General features: G+C 65.1%; 1 protein-coding gene across 6 annotated transcripts in view; it reads right to left on the bottom strand.

The window, feature by feature from the left end:
• BAHCC1 (BAH domain and coiled-coil containing 1) overlaps positions 1 to 14,765 on the bottom strand; it is a 61,945-nt gene that overhangs the window by 28,433 nt on the left and 18,747 nt on the right. For all 6 annotated transcript variants that reach the window (XR_002126166.1, XM_019661948.1, XM_019661949.1 and 3 more), the window contains one exon: positions 8,102 to 8,281. Coding sequence is in view for 5 of the 6 variants with exons in the window: in XM_019661948.1 (XP_019517493.1) it covers positions 8,102 to 8,281 (180 nt within the window). In the remaining variant the exon portion in view is untranslated. The remainder of the gene's footprint in view (positions 1 to 8,101; positions 8,282 to 14,765) is intronic.

The raw sequence follows: 14,765 nt of genomic DNA, 5'->3' as shown, positions 1-14,765 counted from the left end.
GGAGAAGCCCAGACACAGAAAGGCCCCTTTCTTCTCCTCAACACTCTCTGAATTGAGGGAAAAAATAGAAAACGATTTTTATGAATCAGAGCAGCTGTTCTGAGACCAGAAGCCAGAAGCCAGGGCTGCCGGGTCCTTGAAGGGAATGTTTTGGAAGAGCATGTTTTGGGGGTGATTTTGGGGAGGCCTCAGGAAACAGAGAGGACATAGGGCATGGGGAGAGGACACCAGGGTGGGGGTTGCTGAATGCCCTGATGTCCAGGCCGGAGCTCCTGGCTTGCAGTGTGGTCCAGGACCCCCTTTTTAGACCCTCACATCCTTGAGGTCGGGGCAACTGTGACCACCCTAATTGACAGGTGGCCCCTGTGGCAACTCTCACCCTGGTGGACGGCCAGGCCCCAGACTGCTGTCCCCAGGGCCCCCCTCCCACGCCCTGAGCCCTGAGCCCTGGTTCCCCCTGCCAGCTCTGGGAAGGGCCCTGGTCCTGAGTGGATGCCTCCCTGAGGATGCCCCCCATCCTGTCCCCACCGCTGAGTTTCTGGGAGGCTCAACCCAATTCCATGACACGGGGCCACAGGGTCAGCGCCATGAACACTAGGTGGGGTGTAGTGAAGTGGGGACTCTCACAGTCTGGGCAGGGCCAGTGCACACCAGATCCCTGGGCTCCTGAGAGGTAAGATGACCACATAGATGGCCCCTCCCAGCATCCCGAGGCCTCTGCTGGCCAAGCCCAGGAAGGTCAGGGGTGCTGGGGGGCCGTGGGAGAGTAGGCAGGAAGGGGGGTCAGTTGGCAGCCCAATGCGGGGGGGGGGGCTGTCCAGAGGCTGTCCTCTGGAGGGCAGAGGACGGGAAGGCAGGCAGGGACGCTTCAGAGGAAATACATGAGGCAGTGGGGAGCTCCTCCTGAGCCCCAGAGAAGGCGGGGGTGCCTGAGAGGACTCAAGGCCTGCTGTAAGCTGCCCAGCTGCAGAGGAAGGAGGGGCCCCAGCACGCCCACATCTGCCCCCCTCTCCTGCGGGGTCACAGCCCACACCACCCCCCCTCTCCTGGGTTTCACTGCAGCAGCCCACTGTGTCCGAGAGTCTGGCCCCAGGTCAGACCCAGAACCTTCTCTCACAAGGCTGGGGAGCGGCAACCCTCCCAGGGACCACACCCTGGGGGAGACTGGGGGCTGCTCTTGGGCGTCTCTGAAAGCTGAACACAGGAGTGTTCCCGGCCAGGTCTGGAGAGAGGGGTGCATGGCTAGCCAACCAGGGGCCCAGTCTTGCCCGGGGTTCAGGGGACCTCCCACCACAGGGTCACCCAGGAGCCCCCAACCCCAGGCCACAGAGCTCAGCACACACACTGCTGGCTTAGCAATCTCTTCCGGGCCTGATGAACAGGGTTCTACCCCTCCCCAGGGTCCTGCCTGCTCGCTGCCAGCAGCCCCCACACAAGGGCAAGGCCTTTTGCAGCAGGCACCCCCTGCCCCTCATGCCACTGGGACAAACAGCATTGGCCACTCCCTGGAGGGTGATGCCCACACAGATCCTGCGACTGGAATTGCTAGAAAGCTCTCCCCACTGTCGAGCCTCAAGTCCCGGCATCAGGTCCTGATGGCAGCTCCCCACAACACGTCTAGCTGAGGCCCCTGACTGTTGGGGCCCGGGATCTGTACTTTTACTGGGTAGGCCCCAGGGAACCCAGGCTGGACCACTTCTGCTGCCCCTCTGACAGTCTGATGTCCCATCTCCTCTGAGTCAGGTCCACCCTCCAGCGCTCAGGAGTGGGGAAAGCCCCTCCGGGTGGAGCCCCAGCAGACCCCCCCCCCTCCTCCACCCAGGATAACCCCCACAGAGACACCTAGGAGACCCCAAGCCTGGGTAAACCGGGTGCCTGCTGTCTCCCAGGTGACATCCTTTTCACTCAGGGTGTCGACGGCTTTTGGTCGCGGTGCACGAGCCTACTAAATGAGCAACCACCAGAGCGCTGGGCTAAGGAGGATGCACACCCAGTTCAAACAGCGCTGCGATCAGCTAGCAACGCCTGCCCTGTGTGCGGGGCACAGCGCTGCGATCAGCTAGCAACGCCTGCCCTGTGTGCGGGGCACAGCGGCAGTGCAACGGCAGGACACTTGCTATCATGCTCAGGTGTCTGAAGGGAGTAACCTTGCAACGGCCCCCTCCCCGTGCCCGCCCTGCTCTCTGCCCCTCAGGCTCAGCGCTCAGGCCCCCTGGGCATTCAGGCTGTGCTTCTAGGGGGTGAGCGCACTGCGCTTTGTGGGGAGGAGCCGAGTGAGGCTTTGGGAGCTCAGCTCCCCAGGGCACGCCCACAACTTAGCCTTTCGCAGTTGGGGGCTGGGGCCTAAGTGTGGGCTCACACTGATTCCTGTCTCACTCCGTCCCATCCAAGCCGGCCCACCGCACCGGGCCTACAGGGTCCTGGTTCCAGCTCCACACACACTGACTCTGGCCGCCCCAGGTGCAGGGCCTGGCCGTCTGTTCCCAGGCCGAGAGGAGCGGCTGAGAGCCTGGGGAAGGTGCCAGGCTCCCGCGGGCGCCTCTGGAGCAAAAGCAGTGGGCAGCCTGCCCAGGATTCGGGCGATCTGTGGAGTCCCAGGCTCCTGGCACACGCTCCACAGGGAGGGGTGAGGCCTGGCCGGCAGAGCAGAAACGCAGAGCCTGGCAGAGGCCCCTTGGAGGGAGTCGGGGCCTGAGGGCCGGGAGCACTGAGCCAGGCCACTACAGGCTGCAAGCTGGGAATCTCAGAGCTTGGAGCAGGGAGCAAGCTGGTGTGACCCCCAAAACCTTTGCCAACACCCCATACAGCAGCTCCGACTGACGGTGTCTGCCACCGCCCCACCCCGCCCAGAACTCCTGGCATTGACCTCCTGTGGGCTCTAAGCCCCCTGGGTGGGGCGTACTGGACACATGCCAGTCACCATGCCCGGGGGTGCCCAAGGGCTTGGGGCCCAGGAATGACCTGAGCCAGCCCCACACAGACGAGTGGCACACAGGCAGCGGCCTCTCCGTCTCCTGCCCAGCCAGACCAGCAGCTGCCCCCACACATGCCCCGGCTACAAATGTCAGCCCAGGAAAGCCCCCGGGCCCCGGCCCAGCAGTGGACAGCTGCGCGTGGGACAGGCAGGGACAGAGGCTCGGGCAAGCGCTCAAGGCCTCCAGTTAGTGCTTGCTGCACTGCCTGGATCACGTCGGGTCCGCACAGTCACTCTGCTGCGTGAGATTTGCAGACGGGGAAACGGAGGCTTGGAGGGAACGTGGCTCTTCCGGCCTCCCAGCCAAGTGCAGTGGACTGGAGGCTGACGCAGCTCTCAGAATGAGAATATGTCCCTTGCAAAGGGCCCGGAGCCTCGTCCGGCACAGTCCTGATGCCCGCGGCTGCCTGGGTGTGGGCAGGGACCCGTGCTGTGGGTATTCTGGCCCTGGGAACAGTGGGAGCTGGGGAAGGGGGACGCCCACCCCCGACACAGGGAAGGCTGAGGGAGATGTGGCTTCGAGGGCAGGGGTGCCCACACTGGGGCAGCCGGGTGGAGGGGAGAAGAGCCTCTCAGTCAGATTCTATATTCAAACCCCATCAGAGCCTCAGTTTCCTCACCTGTAAAATGGGTGAACAGCTGTCCATATAACAGTGTTTCTGAGAGAAGTAAACCTCAGGGCCAGGAATGGGGTAAAATGAAGTCATCCTGAGTGCCTCAGGTGTGCTACCTGGCCTGACCTGGAGCCAAGGACTAGACCTCAGGCCCCTGCCTCAAGGCCACCTGCAGCTGCAGGAACCTGGCTGGGCAGCGGGGGACCGGCCGAGCGTCCGCTGCTGGGCGCTGGCCTCACAGTGATTAGCATGGGCCCCAGCCCTCAACTGCCACTGGACAAGTGCAGGCATGGGAGAGAAATGGTGGTGACCTGGGGCTTGGGCTGTGAAGCAGGGGCAGCAGGGGGCTGGGACCCTGAGGGGGAGGCAGGGAGGGTGGGAGGCAGGCCTTCCTGTGGTGTGGTGAAGCTGGCTGCCTGGGGCCTGTCTGGCAGGGCAGCCCTGATCCCCATGTTGGGATCCAGGGAACTTGGGACTCTGTCCCCAGATCTCAGAGCGGCATGATGTCCCCACTGGCCCAGACCCGCCCTCCGTTGGCGGGGAACAGGTAGGCAGGGCAAGGGCTGCTGCCCAGACTTGGGGCATCTTCCCCAGGTTGGAGGGGAGGGCACTGGGGGGTGATGGTAAGCGGTCCTGTGGGATTCAGAGGCCATTCTAGTCACTCAGGAAACAGGCCAGGAGAGGGAGGCGCTGACAGGGCCTGGGGGAAAGGGACTGGGTCCAGGCAGGGAGCCGCCTCTGAGAGGGGTGAGCGGGCTGGAGAGAGCTCCGCCGGACAGTTCCGAAAGGTGGAGCTGCTGGAGCCAGGAGGGCTTGAGGCCACACGGAGGTGGCGGACGCTGGGTGCGACCTCAGTCCCTCACACAGATGTGCTCCTGCCTCTTGCTCACTCTTAGAAGTCTTGGCCAGCCCTGAGGTCTCAGAGGGGACAGTGGGGACAGAGGGGAGCTGGTGGTGCTTGGAAGCCAGGGAGCCAGGAACAGCAGGGGTGCCAACGGCTCTTTGGTGCAGCCGCTATCCCCAGGTCCAGCCTGATGGAGTGGCCTCTGGAATGGGTGTGGCTCACACAGAGAAGCTGGCCAGGCTGAGGGCCAGCGCTGGCACATGTGCCCGATGCTGCCCAAGGCTCCCCCTCCAGGTGGCACAAGAGACCACGAGTAGCCAGGGCTGTGGAGCACAGCAGCTCCATCCCCCACCCCCCAGCTGAGCCCCCAGGAACAGAATCCCCTTTCATCAGCCTGTGGGTGGTCCCAGCCAGGCAGCTGGGGGGTGGGGTGGGGTGAGGAGGGAGGGGCCAAGCTCACTGACAATAGGACCAGCTGTGCTGGCCCCCGCCCCTGCTGGACCTGACCCACTGGGGCAGGCTGGACACTGGCTCACCCCGGCCCCCCCTAGTTCCACCGCCCACCCCCACCCTAAGCCCCCAGAGGGGAATGTCCAGCCTCCGGCAGGACCCTTCACTTGGGTGAGCCTGGGCGGGCAGGAGGCCTGAGGGCTGGACGCGGGCTATGCCTCAGGCCAGATGTTCAGGGAGGTTCCCCTGCACTCCAGCTGCTCCCCCAGGGAAGCAGGAAGCGCTGGCCCCTGCTCTGGCAGCTGTCCCCACATGGCAAGCTGGGTTCACTAACAGAGAGGTGGGGGCTTGCCTGGAGTAGGGGGCAGCCGGGCCCATACCCAACAGCTGGCCCCCACTTGCCGCCCCATCCTGGCCTCCTGGCCTTGAACATGAGAACCCCTTCAGAGACCCGGCTCTGGCCAGGCTCTGTGGGGCACCTGCCTTCCTGCCCTTCCTGGGGCTGGTGGGAGGAAGCGGACGGACGGACCAGGGCGAGAGCCAGACTCTGAGCAGCCCGCCCAGGCAGCCCACCGGGCCTGTCAGCCCCCACTCTCCGGCCGTGTCGCGTGCTCCCCTTCCCCCCAATACACACGGCAGAGAAACAGGCCCCGGCATGTGGGGAGCCAGCTGGCACCCAGTCAAACTAGCAGCCAGGCATGCTGCCAGGGCAGCCAGCCAGCCAGCACTGCCACTCGATCGCCCCGCCCGCCCGCCCGCTGGCCTCTCCGCTCAGAGCCCACAGTGAGGCAGCCGGCACCACGTGGTCTGCCGGGGAGCTAGGCTGCAACAGGCACGCGGCAGGGCGGAGGGCAGGGGATCCCCCACAGGAAGGGGATCCCCGGGCCGGGAAGCTGGACCGAAGGCGGAGAAGGGGAGGCAGCCGGGGGGTAAACTGAGGCACAGCTGGAAGGTGTGTGTGGTTGTGTGGTCCCCAGGACACACTAGCTCCCCTCAGGTGGGACCTGGCAGGTTGGGGGGTGCTCCCCCACACTGCTCTTCAGCTCCCTGGTTCTGGAGCCTGGGCGGGCAGCTCAGAGGCCACAGACCGCTTCCCCTTGTCCTATGTCCACCTGTGCTTGCCCATCAAGCCCACCATGACATCATGTGAGCTCTCCCGCACTAGACTGTGGGCATGTCCACCCCGGAGGCGCCGGGGGTGTTTCGGGGCTGGGTGGATGGACTGCTAGCCCTCGGGGCTGTCCTCAGGAGTGGACCCTCCTCGTGTGACCCAGCACCGACCCATCTTTCTGCTCAGGCTGCCTCTGCCTCCAAGGAGCCGCCTCTCCAGGAGGCAGGACAGGAGAGGGCATAGGTCATGGTGCCAACCCCACGCTGGCCTCCCACCCAGCCGGGGGGTTGGGGGGGACTCCCCTAGGGCTGCGGCTGAGGGTGGTGGGGTGCCCCAAGGCTGCAAGCCACTCCGCCAAGGCAGCCGTTGACTCAGGGGAAGTGAGTGGCTGGAGGCCGTTGAGGGTGCTGTCTGCAGGCTGCCTCCCACCCTGCACTCCTGGCGGCCCTCAGAGGAGCAGGACGGGGGCACCTTCTTCCAGGGCCCCCGGGCAGGCGGTGCTGCCCACAAACCGCCCTCCTTGCCGGTGAGGTCCCCAAGGGTGGGACAGAGCTGCTGCCACTCCCAGGCCCCGACCAGGGACCGCCGCTGCAAGGAGGGGAAACCAAGTCAGCCAGCCTGGGTGTGCCTGCGCACCTGTGGCTGGGCCAGGGAGGGGGGCGGCGGCCGTTATCTCAGTGGAGGTGGTCCCACGTGGCCACCGCAGGCCTCCTCTGCCTGCTCCTCCGTGCTCAGCCACACCCCTCCCTCCCGCAGACATCCTGGGAGCCAAATGCTCCCGCCAGGGCCAGGAGTGTGACGGCAGACACAGAAGACAGAAGGGCTGGAAGGGGCAGGGGGGTGAACAGTGCCAGGCGTGCATGGGGCCCACCCACGGCCAGTCCAGGAAGCCCCACGCCAGGCTCTGGGGCATCCACACGTGGTCTCCCCTGGGGAGGCTGCTAAGAGTGCAGGCTCAGGAAGCGGGCAGCGGAGGTGAGTCTGGGTGAGAGACCCCGTGCTACTCACCAGGGTCCTCAGGGCTGGTGGCCTCCCCTCCACCAGGGAAGAGCCACTCCTTATCGCCTGCCCAACATGTGTGCTCCGCACGGCACTTAAAGCCCAGATTATTTTAACAACTGTCCCTCACTCGTCACCTGTCCTGTTTGGAAAACAGCCGCTTTCTTGTTGCACAAAGAGAGGTTTCTCTCACTCTCCAGCAGTGCTGGGCGCTAATCTCCTTGCCTGGAACACGGGCGGCGGGCGCGGTGTGTGGGTCCGCGCTCTGCAAACACAACGCCCGCCGCTCAGCAGTCATTGAGTTACAACAGTGCCAGTGCCAGGAGCGGAGAGCCCTCTGTGCCCGATGCCAACTGCAATTACTGCTCCGCGTGCCAGCCGCCGGGCTTAACCCTTCCCACATTGCTAGGGGCATGGCGGCCGAGTAGATACCAGCAACCACAGGCGACTTTGGGGCCCAAGGCTGCCGTCCACGTCACAGTGCCAAGGGACTGGGCAGACAGCAGGGAGCTAGGGGGTGCCCTGCCCTGGGAGAGCTGAGGGAGCCCAAGCCCTCGAATGGCCCCCAGGAGCCCTTCTGCCAACGAGGTGGCTTGAGAGCAACACATATTTATGAGGCACCTACTGTGTGTGCAGGGCTATGCCCCATGGGGAGGCTGGGGGCCTGGGAGGGACTCTCTGCTAGGCCAGGCCCCCAGGGTGGCAGCCTGAGTATGTTGACAGCTCTCTCCTCCCCGCCCCTCCCTCCCAGCTGGCACATCTGGAACCCAGGCCTCCCGAAGTCTGAGGCAGTGGGTATAGCCCAGCCTGGCCCGCCCAGCTGTGTTCCACATTTCCTCCCCAGAGCCCTCCCAACCCATTCCCTTCTCTCCCTCTCTGCCCATCTGTGGTGCACATCTGGCCAGGGCCACTGCCTGCAGTGGTCCTGGAGAGGCCCGCCCCATTTCCAACCAATTACCACCTCTCCCCTGGAGGCTTCCAGGGCAGGGACACAGCCCCTCACCAGAGTGCTTGGCAGGGTCTCGCAGGCCACAGCCGGGGAGCCACTGGCCTTATCACTGGCCCTGGGCACCATGGTCAGTTGCTCCAGCCTCTGACCCCTGACTTACCTTCATGAGGGTGTGAGAGCCAGATCTGGGAGGTGGCAGAGTGGGGGCCCCGGTAGGCCTGCTCCGAGGGAGAGGGGCTGGGACCGCTGGGGTGCGCGGGGGCTGCCGAGCCCAGGCTGCCGGAGAGGAAACTGCCCATGAAAGGGGAGGCCGGAGTGGTCCCCATCAGGCGGCTGCTGGCTGTGGACACAGGGGCAAGAGTCAGTCTGGGCAGGGACGGCACCCCCACCAAGCAGCCAGCCCTTAGGCGGGTGACTCTCAGGCCCCAAGCTCCCCAGGCTTTCATCTTCAAATATCCAGGAAGCCGAGGAGGGAGCAGCTGCCCATGCGGCCCAGTGGCCACGCTTGGGGTCTGGAGACGCTGGTGCCTTCCTGTTACCGCACAATCCTCAAGAATGGCACTTTTGTCATTTCCATGTCACCCCCCCTCCCCCACACACACACTGAACTAGGTACGAGGTCTTGTTTGGGGCCTGCGGGGAACAGACTGCTCGTGTGCCGTTCTCCTGGGAGGCAGGGCCCTGACGCTTCTGGGCTGCATGGCGGGCAGACCTGCTGAGGCGCTTTGCCCACAGTTCCCGGAAAGGCCGAGGGTCAGCAGGGCCCCGCCAGAGATCCGCCCTCCAGCCCTGCCAGCCCAGCAGTCTCTAGCCACCCCCTGGGTGGCACTGGAGTCTGGCCTTTCCCCACAGTGGGGTCTTCAACCTTCTCCCCAGGTCCAGTTGACTGACTCATCAGATGGGGTGTCACATCCCAGCTGATCAAGAGGAGAAACTGAGGCAGTGGACGGGAGCGGGTAGGAGGCGCCTGACGATGTGCTTTTACACCCCCGGGGTGCTCGGGGTCAGGCCCTGACCAGGCACAGAGTCGCAGGTGGCCACCCATCTCCCAGGACACTCACCGCCCCCCCGCCAGCCGCGGCCAGCCTCCGCGCCCACTTGCACCCTCCAAACACTCAGTCCCTTCCCCGCCCAAGGCCAGTGGCCAAGGCCAGGCTGAGTGAGGCTGCCTGGGTTTCCATGACGACCAGTGACTTGCACAGGAAGGACACTGGTACACCAGCACACAGAGCAGTCCCTGGCGCCTGGTGGGTGGTCCGGGGCTACACTGCTCGGCCCCACCCCGGCAGGGCACCCTAGCACCTTGTCACCTCCGTTCCGCTGGCAGCGAGCCTGGCTTGGGATCATCCCATGGGGCTGAGAGTAGGGACCTGTCGGGGTGTGCAAGGGTTCTGGGGACTCGGGGGGCTGCAGGCCCGGCCAAAGGTGAATCAGGGCAGCTGTTTCCCAGCCTGGGAGGCAGGGGGAATTTGTGATGCCTCACCCAGCCTGGCTTGGCCCTGGGAGCTTCCCAGACACAGGGTGACTCAGCAGAGAGGCTGGGAGGCCAGAGTGGGGAGCGGGAGAGGCTGCCCCGGCCAGGCCCCTGGCAGCTTTCCTCCTCTCCTGTGAATGGGATGTGTGAATGGAGGCGCCTCGCCCAGGCCCCTCTGAGAAGAGGAAGGGTCTGTGAGCGCTGGCCGGAGCCTCGGGTGCAAACTGACCTCTGCGGTCCACGTCAGGCTGCAGGGAGACCCTCAGAGGACCCAGGGGCAGAGGGTGAAGGGGCCCTGGAGCCAGGGACTTCCCGGACCGCAGGGCTGGGACTGCCATGGGCCATAGCCAGACCACAGGCACGTCCAGCCAGGGGAGGGGTGCTGGGCTGGGAAGGGAAGTGCTGGCCTCCTGGGCTGGCGGACTGCAGGGCAGCAGAGGGAGGGCGGCCCCTGCTGGGCTCCGGGGACCCCGGGAGGGGCGCCATGCCTGGGGGATGAGTGGGGCCTCTTCCTGCCTCACCCGGCCCGCCCCAAGTCCCCCAGGCCTTCCCACCCCCGCACCCTCCCAGGAAAGTCCCTCCCACCCTGCTCCTCCCAGGGACAGTGGGAAGCAACCGAGTCCAAAAGTCGGGTCTGGATAAAGGATTTCTCCAGGAGCTTGGCCTGAGAACCCCGCACCTTGAATGCTCCCACACCACAGCAGTGGGGCGGCGGGCCAGGCCCCAGGCTGGTCCCATAGGGCCCTCGGGTCCTCGGATCCAAGGGAACCAAGGCTCAAAGGCAGCTCCCTCAGAGGGTCACACACGCCCGGGGCCCCTGCAGGCCAGCAGGCAACCTCTGAAGACCCTCCACCCAGGCCCCCAAGGGCCACCCCCGGGCAGGGGCAGGGGCAGCTGTGGAGCAGGCCTGAGGCACAGTAGGGCGTCTGATCCAACTGAAATCTCCAGAAATTATGCCCCCCCCCAGGGGACTGATCCTGGCCTGAGGTGGGGGCTCTCATGGGCGCCCTATTCTGACGCCATCCTAGAAGGGGGGCCCCTCTGCACAGGGGCTTTAGGGTGGGGGTGCCACAGCTCAGCCAGATCCGGTCCTTGCTCCACGAAGCAGGGGACACACCATTGACAGGCTGTGCTTCCTGCTGTGGCCAAAGACCCCAAGCCTGGGCCTGCCTTGCCCCATGCCGGCCTGTCTCCCAACTTAGGGAACCCTCTTGGGGTGCTTCCTTACAGCTGGTTTCTCTGAGTGCTTTAGGAAGGGACCCCTGCCCGGGAGTGTGGGAAGTGTGGGGGTGAGACAGAGTCTCAGCCCAGTCCCTCCCCAGCCTCTGGCCTCAGTCCTGGGCTCCCCCAGGGGCCTGCCTTTACTTCTCAGGGCAGCCCCTGCCCTCGGCCTCTCCCAGCCATGTGGGTGGCTTGCAGGGCCCCAAGTGTCCCACCTCAGGCTGGGCAGGCCGCCCGGGGGGTGGGTTTCCACTCCTCAAGAGTCTTGTCACGCAAATATTCTATCTTGACATGTTCACTACGAAGTGTTCAAGAGGTAACACACAAGGAAGTTCACCATGGAGACTTCTGGTGGCCTCTCCCTCCTGAAGCCCCCGCCCGAGGCACAGGTCCTGCCAGGGGCTCTCACTCCCTGACCAGCAGGCCAGCCCTGGCGTGGGGCTCCACCACCCATGCTCGGAAGGGTTCCGGCTCCCCTCCACTGTCCTGGGCTGGAAGTTTGGAAGCAGCAGGGTCCTGCACGCCTTGCTGTGGTAGGTGCCGGACGAGACTGCTGGCTCCCGGAGCCTCCCCACCCCAGCCAGCTCCTGACCCTTGGACACAGCATCCTGGCTCTCATTGTCACCTCCACCTCTGAGGAGTCTGGCGATGGCCCTGCGCCCGGCCAGCAGAGCCGTGGCAGACCTGGCTGCCACCTCCCCAGCCCCCGCCCGCTGACCAGTAAGTAGCCAGCACCAGACAGAGCCTGAGCAGAGGCAGCCTGGGCCCCGGCCAGGGCCAGCACTGCACGGCCAAGTCTGCCCGGGAACCAGGCTGCAGGCTGCTTTCCTCTTGGCAAGGTCCTTGCCCACGGAGTGCTGCGGTTACCAGCCTGGGAAGGGACAGCGGGAGCCCTGAAAAGGAAGGAGGGACAGGACTCTCGGGCTAGATCCTGGGCCAGGAGCCCGTATCCTGGTGCTGTTTGCACCAGGGGGGCTTTACAAACCTCACTCATTCATGTAACTACCATCCCAGGTGGAGGGCCCCTCAAGCGGCCGACAAAGCAATAGGGTACCGTTACCCTGCCCCACCGTCCCAAGTGCCCGGGCTGAGGTTTGAATAAGGCCTGTCCACTCCAGTGTGCAGGGTCAAGGTGGCCACACCCCCCGGGTTCTCTCTCAGTTCTTGTCATGGGGACATAGCTCACGTTCAGGACTATGTGAGGTGGCAGCAGGGCCACTGAGGTGGGCCATTCTGTACCCAGCACCAGCCCCCCGCCGGCTGCCCCCACTGCCCGGCTGGCGCAGCCAGGGTTTGCAGCCCCAGCGCCTCAGCCCTGCCGAGTGCACATTGAGGCCTGGAGGCCTGGCCCGGGCCCCAGGCTGGCTGAGAAAACCACTCCGGAAGCCAGCCCGCCCAGGAGGGCTGGTTGACACCCCCCTGGCGGCCAGCTTCTCAGACACAGCCCCACCCCGGGAGGCCTGTCGGTCCCCACACCCCAAGGCCCTGACAACCTGGATCCTGGCTGTGGAGGCCACTTCCCTCCTGGTTACCCCAGTTGAATGGAGCCAGGCTGGAATGCCGACGCCCCAAGAATCTCAAGTGACTGCTGAGTCCAGCCTTTGCTCACAGGGTCGCTGTGCACAGCAGCTGGCACCAAGTAGGTGGCAGAGGTGGCTCTATGCAGCCGGGCAAAACCAAGGGCTGTGCAGCCTTCCTCCACCAACCTGTCACCAGGCTCACCTGCCTCGGCCATAATGGTCCACAGATGTTGGGCAGCCCTGAGGGAAACAGAGGGTGCTCCTGCCCAGAGCCCAGGTGCCACCTTGGGGGGCCTCCAGTCCAGGGACCACGGAGACCCCCACAGGTCTGACTGGCAGCAACACCATGCACCAAGGGCTGGAGGAGCAGGCGCACACTGTACCCATCCACTCCACTGTCCCTCCAGACCCCAGTCCCCGCAGGCTGTCCTGGGCTGGGGAACCAGAAGCCTGGCTCCCCACTGCGACCCCAGGCTGAGGGCAGGGGGGGCAGGAGGAGGGACGGAGGGGCACGGGGCCTTGACTGCTGGGAGAGTGAGTGGGAGCACAGAGCTGCAGCCGAGCGAGCGTTTGTTGTGACTTAAACGAGCCACTGACACGCATCCTGCTTTTCTGGAAACTGTGAAATGGGTTGTAAAAAAAAAGCCTCACTGAGATGGCTGGCGGCCACTCCTGAGAAGCAGCCCCTTCCCGGGCTCTGAGCGTTCCTGCTGCTTCCGGAAGCCCAGCTGACGGGCTGCTGGCACGGGGCTCCCCGGGCTCCGTGTCTGGCGGCTGCACCCGCTCCTGCGCCAGCTCCCACCCTCCCGCTCACCCCTGCGCAGGCTCCCTGCTCCCCCCAGCACCGTGCCTCCCCCAGCCCCCTGCAAGTGGCGGGGGGGGGGCGCGCCTGGGAACACCTGTTCCCCCAGGGCCATCCCTGGGTCTCCCCCACGACACTAGGTGCAGCTGAGGCACTGCAGTGACAGGTGGCCTCCAAAGCGCCCCTCCGGAGCAGAGCCAGGCCCCAGAGGGAGCTGAGGGGAGAGGAGGAGGCAGGAAGGCCCCAGCCCCCCATGTAGACCTGGCCCCCATTCCTCTCTTCCAGCGGAATGAGGAACAAAGGAGAATGTCCTGGGTGTCCTGCGTGGATGAAGGTGGAAAGACCTCAGTCTAACCTGTTTGGAGGCAAGTGGGCGCCCATCTGTCTGACCGCCCAGAAGGACGGAGGGAGGGGGAGACCAGGCCCTGGTGGGAGGGGCCGCTCTGGGACAGCCCCCACCAGGAAACCCAAAGCGGCTGCAGCAGGGGCCGTAGAAGCCACGCCACAGTGCCGCGTGAGACCCACTGTGGGTGTGCACGAGTTCACAGGCTGCTTTCCCAGATACCACCCAGGGACGTTCTCCGCCCGGCTGGAGCCCACGGGTGGCCCGTGTGTGTGTGCACATACCGGTGCATGTGGGCATAGAGGCTGTGTCGGCACCCACGGGCTATGGTGTGCATGTGGCTATGGGCGTGCCCACAGGCCATAGAGGCACACATGTCTGGGGCACAGGCTGAGTGCTCATTGGACATAGATGAGCACGCCTGGCTCTGAGTGTGCACGAGGGGACACTTGTGCTCGGTGGGTCCTCAAAGATGCTGTTTCCCTGGGCCTGGCCGCCACCACATTGGTCCCCTCACTGGCCTGGACCCTGGAAAAGGCTCTGGCCTGGGTTCTGCCTGACCCGCTGGTGGCATGGGAGAGGCAGCAAGCCCGCCACTGCCCTGGGTCCCACCCCCCTCCTCTGCACCCTGGGGTGGTGGCACTCCCACCTGCGGTGGAAGGGGGACGATGGCCTCCGGTCTGCACCAAGCCCTAAGACCCCAGCCCCTGGGCCCGGATGTGGCTCCAGGAGTCTCGTGGATTCTGGGGAGCAAGTGGAGGCCACGTGGCCAGGCCCATCTTCCCACAGCAGCCCGGCCTCTCGAGCTGGGGAAGCTGCTGGGACTGGCATGAAGCCCTCTCGGATGGGCCGGCCTTGCCGGGCTTGGGCCCACAAGCCGTCCAGATCCAGGGTAGTTCCCTCGCTCACGTGGTGTCACCACCCAATGACCGGGCTCCCAGTCACGGCTCCGTGAAGGTAGCTAGACAAGAAAGAGGCTGGACCAGCACAGGAAGGGGATGGGCAGCAGAAGAGGGGGAGGCGGGAAGGGACCAGAACGGCGGGGGGTGGGGGGGCCCGCATGGGAAGCTGTGGGTAAGCCCCCACCAGCCCAGCCCTGGGAGGTGGAGCAGCCCAAAAACAAGAGAGCATCACACGGTTGGCCCCTGCCAGCCAGCCCAGGAGAACCTTCCAGAAGCTCCAGTTGGCCCAAGGGCAGCGTCTCTCTCAGGCCATAATAGGAAAACTCTGTGGTTGCTGAGCCATCGGCCCCCTGAACGGGGAGGCAATGATGACGGGATGGGCCCAACCACCAACAGCCCAGAACTAATAAAAGAAAAGGAAAATCGGATGTAAGTCTGGTTCTTATTAAAAGGGTAAATTTAGCCCTTTGGCTGGGGGCGGCCAGCACTCCCCACTGGGGCCGCCCTCAGACTCGGGGCTGAGAGTGACTCAGAGGGGCCCCGGGCCAGGCGGGAGGGGGGG

The sequence above is a fragment of the Hipposideros armiger genome, unplaced genomic scaffold (genome assembly GCF_001890085.2).
Source record: "Hipposideros armiger isolate ML-2016 unplaced genomic scaffold, ASM189008v1 scaffold_362, whole genome shotgun sequence".
NCBI classification, from domain to species: Eukaryota; Metazoa; Chordata; class Mammalia; order Chiroptera; family Hipposideridae; genus Hipposideros; species Hipposideros armiger.
The sequence above is the reverse complement of the archived record's forward strand: the minus strand, read 5'-3'. Positions and strand labels throughout refer to the sequence as shown.